Here is a 10698-nt window from a genome sequence, read left to right as displayed (position 1 = left end):
TTTTTTTTTTTTTAGTGGTATGTTTTTTTAATATTGTCTATAGTATTTTAATTATTACACTTTAGCACTTTCATTTATACTAGTGTGATACCGAAATATAAAACTCTTTTAATATTTTTAATGTTACATATAGTGTTTTTAGTATTATATTTTTTTCTTTTGTGTATTTTTATTAAAAACTAAATAGTATAGCCGTGGTCGACTCGCCACCCATAATGTGACACAAAGGGACAAGAAAATTAAAGGACTATATGTTAGCACCCAAAGAAAAAAAAAAAAGAATTATTGGTAAATAAATTTGAATAAACATGTCACATCCATATATAAGGTACCAAGTGGAGGAGAAAGGTTAAAACCATTTGAGAATTGAGCAAATATAGTGAGACAGAGGTGAAAGGCAACCATAACTATATATATTACAGGACCACAAAACTCTATAAATTACAAATAGGAATATAATGTTAATTAATTCAACCACAAATACAAAAAAACACAAAGTAATTATTATTATAAAGTTGTTACATCAACTAGTGATGAAGACAGAAAAGAAACATATAACAAGCTGCCAAAATAGTTGCCCGGCCCATACCCATTGGCCATTGGTTACGTTGTAGCCATGCATTAGGATTCCCATATTAGGACACACAGCCAATAAGAATGCATTCTTTAAGATCAACATGAGAGTTTCAGCCAATCAGAAACCAGATAAGAATTGCATTTTGGTCCCCCTAAAATAAAGTGATTCATTCATTCACTCATCGTAGCAAATTAAACCATCAAAACTGCATGGGCGCGGCCTCTTTAATTTTGTGTGTCCTTAACCAACTTCATATTTCCTCTTCAATATTAATCAGCGAGTTTTACGTGTGTATATTATACAAACATCAATTTATCGAAATACGTGTTTGAGTGAGCTGTGTATGTATATCACGAATAATGAGTAGTGACAGTAGTAAAGTTTCAAATGCCCTTGGAGGCAAGAGTGCGAGGGCATGTGACAGCTGTTTGGTGAAGAGGGCTCGTTGGTTTTGTGCAGCCGACGATGCTTTTCTTTGCCAATCGTGCGATGCTTCTGTGCATTCGGCCAACCAGTTGGCTAGTCGACACGAAAGGGTTCGCCTTGACAAAACCTCTAATGCCTCACCACCGGCAAATGCGCCAGCCTGGCATCAAGGCTTCACTACTCGAAAGGCCAGAACCCCTAGACATGGGAAGCCGACGACGAAACGTCTGCTTCATGAATATCCACCGGCCAATCAGCTGCTTCCACCTGTCCCGGAGATTGACGCTCACGAAGACCCTTTTGCGGAGGAGGACAACGAAGGAGGCCAGTTTCTACTCTATAGGGTTCCGGTTTTCGACCCTTTTGGCCAAGACTTCTTTAATGAAGAAGATGCTAATAATATGCTTCCGGAGCACGAGGATGATGCTGAAGGGTGTCTTGATTTGAATCTTGCAGAGCTTTTGGGTAGCTGCGACGAGGATCTGTTTGCAGCCGATGTTGACAGTTTACTAATTGATGAAGAGGATTGTTCTAATATTAATATTGGTCTATTTGATCATCAGGATGATCAAAACAAGGGCATTATTATTAATGATGAATTTGTAGATGCAAAAAGAATGAAGGTTGAAGATGATGTTATAGCAACATGTAATAATTACGGGGCGGGAGAAAAGACAAAATCTGAGGAGGAAGACATGAGCAGCAGAAGTGAATCACATAATAATAATAATATGTTGCTAAGGCTAAACTATGAAGCAGTCATCGCTGCTTGGGCTACAAAAGGTTGTCCATGGACAAACGGAACTCCACCTCACTTCGACAATCTTGATCAATTCATGGTATGTATATGTTATATGTTGGATATATATTTTTTGAGATGATGTTAAATTACAAACACAATCATACACCTATTTATATTCGTCTAGGCATACGAGGTACATGTATTACATTGAATAAGATTCATCACGAATACTAGATAATCATGTATGTATTTGCCTATTCATATATTTGACTATTCCTGTATCCTATCATATATATATTATTATTGTACATGCATGTGGATACACTTCTGGAAAGTGCATTATCAATTTCAACGTACAGTTTTATTTATATATACATTTCATATTTTTTATCAATAAAAGTATGAATGTGAGGTGCAGGATGAATGTTCGGGTGGGAGCTCGGATTGGTGTGGAGGAAGAAAAGGAGGGAATAATAATAATAATAACAATGATGCAGAAAGAGAAGCAAGAGTGTTAAGATATAAAGAAAAGAGAAGGACAAGGTTGTTCTCTAAGAAGATTCGTTACCAAGTTAGGAAGTTAAATGCAGAGAACAGACCAAGAATGAAGGGTCGTTTTGTTAAGAGGCCAACCGCCTTTTCTGCTTCTAATAATTCCTTACCTTATAACTTGTTACATCAATAAATTGAACATGCATGTATGTATAATGTCTGTACGTTCCAGAATATATAGCAGACAATTGCATGCATGTCTGTATATTGCAGATTGGATTGATAATGTACTATGGTCGTTTGGAAATACGACCATAACATGTTATGTTTCCATTAAATTGAGGTGCAATTTTTATGTCTATGTCCAAACGGTTTTCCTCCACTTCTCTAATAGTACACATTATAGGTTTTTTTTTTTTGTGGGGGGGGGGGGGGGGGGGGGGTGCATCCTGGTTTTTTTTTGAAGAGTTATTCATAAACAAAAACGAAAATAAGTAAATAATTATAGACTTTATGTAAAATAGTATACATTTTAACCATAATATTTATATTGTAATAAAAACTATGAAAAAATATAAAAAATTACATAAGTGTGGAGAGAAACCAAAAAAAGAAAGGGCCAAAATGTATATTTTTACAAAAATATAGCAAGGAAACACCAATTCTTTTTTTTTTTCCCTTGGGGGGCCCATTCACAAACATGTATACACTTTGGTCATTGAGTTTAAATTCTCACCGGAAGAGCTGATTATGTACAATAATCGGATTCCATTCATATTATGCCACATGGATGGTTTAATTAACAAATTCTAAATCTAACTAAACTAAATTAAATTACTGTAGTTGTAAATTTGGGGTTAAACTAACATTTCAAAAAATGGTTAACAACTAACGAAATAATAATAATAATAATAATAATAATAATAATAATAATAATAATAATAATAATAATAATAATAATAATAATAATAAAAGAAAGAAACGTTGGGCAACCCTAACAAAATCTTAATGGTAGTTCTATAAATATTTATTTTTAATATTTTTCTCTACTACTAACTATTTTTAAACAATTATCAAAATTGAAACTAAACCGTATATATAAAAGAAATAACGCTGGGCTACCCTAACAAAACCCTAATGGTATTTCTGTAAATATTTATTTTTAATATTTTTTCTCTACTAATTTCTAACTATAACTTTTAACAATTATCAAAATTGAAACTAAACCGTAAAGAATCCTACCCCTAATGGTTAAATCTTAATCTATATATTTGGATTATAAATCTCAATATGTAAAATTAAAAAAAAACTAATGTTATATAAAATATGAATAATACTACATCATTAAATTTTACCATGTTAGTGTACTATATTTTCTTATTTTTTATTAAATTGATTTTTTTTTTCACTTTTGAAATAATATCCCGTGCTAGTAATAATAATAATAATAATAATAATAATAATAATAACGCACGGGTTTTCAGGGGGTTTTGGGTTTTTGGAGTAATTTTTTTCTAATTTGAACAATTAATTTTTTTTGTAGAACACAAATTGTTGGGTGAATAATTTTGGAAAAAAGGTTTTATATTTTAGTATTTTTTATTAATTTTTGTGTTTTGTATTAGATGGGCAAACCCATTTGTCATATTATATTGCTAAAAGAAATCTAAGATATATAATGGGGGTAATTTTGTACTATAGCTCTATGTCCACGTGTCAGTTTTTTAGTGGAATCCGGTTATTGTCTTTTATCGGCTCGTCCGGTCTGATTGATCACCCATAAAATTTTACATCAGGATTAGCCTAGGGTGAGATAAGCTTCAATCACTATTAATTTTCTAAAATCAAATTTGGACCTTAGGAAAATAACATGTTTGGTGTTACAAAAAATGAAGCAAATTAAGCCTTGACTATATTTTAGTAAATAATTAATATAAATATGTCTTAAAAAAATGAAGCTAATTTAGCAAGATTCAAGCGGGCCAACTCAGTGAACCAGTTTCGTTCGATGCATTAGTTGGGAATTGAACTTGAGACATTTCACTACATTCAGCACTGCTAACCATTAGGGCAAATTAACTTATATGAACAATCCTAACAATCATTTTATATATTGACAAGACACAATGTAAAATGATAATAAATATATGTATTTAAATAATGTTAAATAGAATATTAAATGCGACATTCATTATTATTATATAATGTTAAATAAATTATTAATAAATTTAATATAATAAAGTTGAAAAGAATAAAGGACTGCGGTTCAATATCCCTAAATATCTTTTATTAATTATATAAATTAATAAACTCCACTATTGAAATATATAAAGAATACTCAATTAAATATAAACAAATGCGTGACTTGATACAGTCTCACTTATGTTATTAAATCGATAGTGTTACAATTTCGAATAAAAAATAGAATAAGATGTTTATTGAGAAGAAAAAAAATAGATTATAACCTATTACAATTAGTTACTCAAAATACTATATTGTGATTTTTCTTTTAATATTTAGTTTAGTCAAATAGTAAGATTTGACTGATTAAGCTCAAATTCTTTTAGTTAGTAAACGTTATCAAAGATTTGAATCAATGAAGCTTAATAATTGACAAGAACGTATTAATTGAAGTAATTATTTATAATTAAAGTCCAATATTTTTTTATTCAATTTTATCATAAAAAATAATAAATTGAATTCCTAACATAAGAATCAAATCGTAAGACTTGAATCGATTAAGCTCAAGTCCGTTCAATTTGTAAATATGTTGCAAAGATTTGAATCGATTAACTTCAACCATTGACAAGAACGTTTTAATCGAGTTAACTATTTATAATTAAAGTTTAATATCCCTTTAATTCAATTTTAATAAAAAATAAAAATAAATTTAATTCGTAAAAATTGTAAGAGTCAAATCTAAATTGTAAGATTTAATCTAACCATAATATTTGAATCGATTAAATCTTACGATTTTTACAAATTAAATTTTATTCTTTTTGTGATAAAATTCAATAAAAAGATACTAAACTTTAACTATTCATAGTTACTTCGATTAATACGTAATTGTAAATTGTTGAGTTTAACCGATTCAAATATTTGAATATTGTCTATGAATTGAAATGACTTGAACTTAATCGTTTTAAATCTTTGAATATTGTTTACGAATTGAAAACACACAAGCTTAATTGATTCAAATCTTACGATTTACGATTTATGATTCAATTCAAACTTCAAATTCTTTCGAAATTCATTTTTAAATTACACGAGTTGATTCGCATTTCCTTAGATTTTAAAAAATTATTATTTATAGATTTATTAATATTGGATTTTTAATACATAATAATAGTTATATGAGAATTAAGAGTTTATTTAACACTAGCTATATAAGTTTTATAATTATAATACATTGTAGAGTTGTGAAATAGATGCGTACTGTTAGTAAATTTTCAATAATGTGTTGTGTCCCAATAGTAAGTGTTCTCGCGTGCTTGAAGGGGTTACGAGTTCGAATCCTCTAAGTAGACGCATAAACTTAATTAATTGGTTAATTAAATTAGCCAATTAAATTATATTTAAATTAAATTATATCTTGTCTTACAAGACAAGTCGTGAAGATAAATATCAATATAATTAATTGGTTAATTAAATTTGATAAATAAATATGCATATAAATATAAGTCGTGGAGACAAATAAATATAACAGATACATATCAAATTAATAAAGGATAGCCACTATAAATACAAGAGATAAATATCAAATTAATAAAGGAGAGATAAATATCAAATTAAGAGTTTTACCTAGTGGTGAGTTCGGGACGGGATTTCGGTATTTCGGGATATTCGGGATCGGGATTCTGGGATTCGGGATAGGAATTTTAAATCCCAATCCCGTCCCAAACTTTTTAATCCCGAGTGTATCGGGATCCGTAAATATTTCGGGAATTCGGGATTGAGACCGGGAAGTCCCAAATTTTGTCTAAAACATAGAGTTTTTTATTTTTGCATTCTCAAAAACTCTACTTTTGCATTCTCAAAAATAAAAATGGATGGAAACCTGTAATATTGTTGAAGCAATAATAAAGTCATTCACAACTAACAAAAACATAAAATATGTTTGCACAAGTCAAACATAAACACCATAAACACCACAACAAAATGCAAATCAGTTGCAAAACTAACAAAATAACTCCAAATGGACCAAATAACAAAGCCAAAAGCTTATGAATCGAGAACGAACGAATCAGCTCCAAGTGCTACCAACTCTATAAGAATAAACAAAAGCATAAGTGTAAGTACCATAATATCGTTTAAAAAGTATGGATGAAAATTATTGAGAAAAATAAGAAAAGATAATTTACCTTTATCAAGTCTATCTAGTTCGTATAAGTCCTCTTCCACAGATACTGGCTTTGAATCCGATCGGAATCAATCCTGAGTACAAACAAGATCTTGAGCTATTCTAGGAGATAAAGAGCTCCTAAAAGCGTCAAGAATTCGTCCTCCTGTGCTAAATGCAGACTCTGAAGCAACGGTAGAGACTAGAACTGCTAGAATGTCACGAGCCATCTTAGAAAGAATTAGAAACCTATGAGCTTCTACTTTCCACCACTTCAAGATATCAAAGTCTGGCCCACCGTGCTCACAATCCTCATTCAAGTACTTAACTAACTCGTACCTTTCTTTTTTATCTTTTCCTTTCTTGGACTTCTCAAACTCATCATCCAGGTCACATAAACCATCCCGACTCGAGCTCTGAAGTGAACTCTCATTGATTGCTATTTGACCGGAACTTGATCGGACCGCACCACCATGGTTTCGAACATACTCGTCAAACAACTCTTTAAAATTTTGGAAAACTCCTTGTTTCATTTCCCCACGCATTGGATTTACAACCTGACCCATCGGCGTCGATAGAGAAGAGTACATCTTGTCAAATGAAAACTCCATATAACCCCATTTACGACGTGGATCAAGAATCACCGCATAATATATAATCCTGTTCATTTTGTGAACTGGCCCCCAATACAAGTCGTACTTCTCCTTCATTTCTTTTGCCATCTCACTTAGTTCAAAATCATCACTATTCAACCACGTAGTAAGCAACATAGATATTGCACCGATTTCTTTGGAAACAAGATTGGTTGTCACATATAAAGAGCCTGAAATTTTGAGAGTTAGATTATAGAAATGACTCAAAAACTTCAACAAGAGAGTAGCTCTATCCCAGTCATGCCGATTAGGCACCCCGTCATCAAGTTCGGATATGAAAGAGTTTTCTTCATTTTCATATCATGCCGATTAGGCACCCCGTCATCAAGTTCGGATCTGAAAGAGTTTTCTTCATTTTCATATGCTTGAAAGAATTTCTTAAGGGGTGTAGCAGCTTCCAACATCAAGTATGTTGAGTCGTTCCACCTAGTTGGCACATCATGACACAACATTTTATTTGACTCAAGAAATTCAAGTTGTGCACAATTGGTGAACTTTTGGAACCTAGCTGGAGAAGTCCGTATAAACTTCACAATTATACGAGTTATAGCCATACTCTGCCTTTTAGCTTTCAAACCATCTTGCACAACCAAGTTAAGTATATGTGCAATATACCTCATCTGTAAATAATTCCCACCTAAAATGCTAACATTCTCATTATCATCAAATCATTCTTGCAAGTACTTGAGGGCAACTTTATTTGAAGAAGCATTGTCAATAGTTACAGTGAAAACTTTTTTATCAATCCCCCAATCTTTCAAACATTTGAAAATACCCTTGCCCAATTCTACGCCCTTGTGACTGGAGATTGGACAAAAATTCAAAACTTTTTTTCGTAAAATCCACTCATCATCAATAAAATGCACAGTAAGAGACATGTAGTTGATTTTTTGAATCGAGTTCAATGTATCTATAGTGACATAAACTCTTTGAGAATGATTTTGCAAAAAAGTCTTCAGCTTTTCATTCAAATACATCACGAAAATATCTTTGGTTATAGTCTTTCGAGATGGAATCACAAACATAGGACAAATCACCGATATAAAATACCGAAATCCCGGTTTCTACACCAACCTAAATGGCAACTCATCCATAACTATGGAACGACATAGTGCTTCTATAGCTTTTAGTTGGTCGATTTGCCTATTAGAAAGAGTATCTTTTTGCCCTGGCCCAAGTGGTTGATATTGCAAACGATTTTGATTTGTTGCAACTTCATGGGGATTTTTTTTGCAAGATTTATAGTATGCTACGAGACCAGTGGTACCATTAGTAGTATTGTTGGCTCTAATAATCTTACCACAATAAATACACGGGTAAATGGTATTTTGCACCCTCAAATTGCTTGTCATTGGCATTATGCACCCTTAAATTACAAAAATGGCAGAATGCACCCTTAAATTATAATTAGTTTGGCAAACTGCACCCTGGTTCCCTTCTTAGTCCAAAAAGTGACTGGCAACTTGTTTTGCTCACTTGAAAAAGAGGGCAGGTTTGTCATTCTCCATCTTTCTCTCCACCAAATTCTCTAAACATCATTTCTATCATTTTCATCCTTACACGTCATTCTCTTATTTCTTGTTTAGCTTCAATTGTTATAGGCTAATCTATAATTTTCACAACTGCTGCATTTCTCATAATAGTTTGTGAATCAAGCATCCTATATATATATATATATATATATATATATATTCACAACCAGTCAGAAAAATAAGTGAAACTTCCCATTTTTAGCATCGTAGTAGGATAAATAATCTCTTGTTAAATAAATATAGTAAAGAACTGAACTGATAACCATCTTATTCGCATGTAAATAGTGCACAACAAGTGATATGATTCTACTATAAATCAGAAAATTATGATACACATCATGGTAGAGAAGATAAATTGTTTATATGTAATACTTAGTAATAGATTGGAACTAATGGATTCATTTCATATATCCACTAACAAGATAGTCGATTCAAGACAATTTTATTACATGACTGTATCACTGATCCACATATACACAAATTACAGATGCAAATTATTACTTATGATTCCATATATTATATATACAAACTTGAAACTCTCACCAAACCCAATCCCTCCAATACAATTTATGATTAAATTTCAAAATTCAAAATACAATCATGTTCCGCAACTATGCTTAGGAGATCAACGACTCATAGATTAGATACAATCATAATTAAAACCAAAAAAAAAAAACATATTTCCACATCGGGAACATGTTCATGGTGAAAATGGTAAATAAACCAAATTGAATTGATAAATGCAATACTGAAAATAAGCATCACACAGAAACAGAAGTATGAAACAGAATTGTGAATTCAACTGTTGCAAAGGAAAAGAAAATTTAAGATTTATGCCAACCTAACTTGACTTATCGCCAAAAATCACAAAATCCAAAAGGAAAAGGTGAAAAACGATCGGATCTTTGAGAGTCCATTGAAAAAGATGAGAACCTAATCAAAATCTGAGATACAAATGTATTCATTTTTCAATTAGTGACAATTTTACATTTAATTCAAAATTAAAAATACCCAACAAAAAATTCAGCAACAATGGATTAGGAAATCAAAATAGATTCATTGTTCAATCAAACTTTTTGTCTTCATTTATTTATTTTATTGGGTTACTGTTTGTTTCAATTCATTGAAGAACTACTCTTTCGAGAAATGAACCATTAGTGATGATGTCGAAGGTGAGATGCCAACTTGTGAGCGGCTGGCAAAGAGAAGCGGCAAAGAGCGGTGAGCGGCGAAGAGAAGCGACTAAGAGCAGTGGGCGGCGAAGAGCGGCGGCTAGGTGGTCAACTGGTGGTGGAGTTGGTGGTGGAGTAAGTGGTGGTAAATTGGGGCGACTTGTGAGCGGTCCGCGTGAGTGAGAAGAGAGGGGCTGCCCTAATTTTATTTCTTATGCTTATATATATATATATAATTAAAAATTCGTGATTAAATTATACCGAATGGGATTTGACCCATTCCCGAATCCCGTCCCATTTTTCATCCGAAGCCCGATCCCGAATCTCATAATTCCGAAATCTCAAATTTCTACTCCCAAATAGCCAAATCCTGATCGGGATGGGACGGGATCCCGAATCCCGATCCTGAATGCCCAGCCCTAGTTCTACCACTATAAATAGGGGCCCTCCCTACACAATTCACTACACAATTCAGAACACAACTGAAGAAAGACAAAAATCGTAGGAGAAAATTCTCTCTACAATATCTCAAGCGTTCTTCATCAAATCGAGGGTGTTCTTCAACAAATCTAGATCAAATGAGGATTGAAGGGCCAAATCCATCAAGAACTCCAAGATCTTCAAGTCAAAGCTCGTCAAAGTTCAACAAATCAAGATTGAAGCAAGATTAAAGGGCCAAATCCATCAAGAACTCCAAGATCTTCAAGTCAAAGCTCGTCAAAGTTCAACATTCGATCCGAAATTCAAGTCGCAAGACCATCGGAA

At 32.3% G+C, this 10698-nt stretch overlaps 1 protein-coding gene across 1 annotated transcript; it reads left to right on the top strand.

The window, feature by feature from the left end:
- The first annotated feature begins 495 nt into the window (after positions 1-495).
- Positions 496-2598, top strand: LOC105962780 (zinc finger protein CONSTANS-LIKE 16). The gene has a single exon (XM_088822835.1). It carries the CDS (start codon positions 937-939, stop codon positions 1882-1884), a length of 948 nt encoding a protein of 315 aa, XP_088678961.1. The 5' UTR covers positions 496-936; the 3' UTR covers positions 1885-2598.
- Positions 2599-10698: the final 8100 nt, after the last annotated feature.

The sequence above is a fragment of the Erythranthe guttata genome, chromosome 9, assembly GCF_056151865.1.
Source record: "Erythranthe guttata isolate IM_541 chromosome 9, IM_541, whole genome shotgun sequence".
Taxonomy (NCBI): Eukaryota; Viridiplantae; Streptophyta; class Magnoliopsida; order Lamiales; family Phrymaceae; genus Erythranthe; species Erythranthe guttata.
This window is presented reverse-complemented; position numbering and strand designations above follow the sequence as displayed.

What these genes read in the sequence shown, in the direction of transcription:
- LOC105962780 (XM_088822835.1), top strand. Translation starts at nt 937, where the DNA reads ATGAGTAGTGACAGTAGTAAAGTTTCAAATGCCCTTGGAGGCAAGAGT.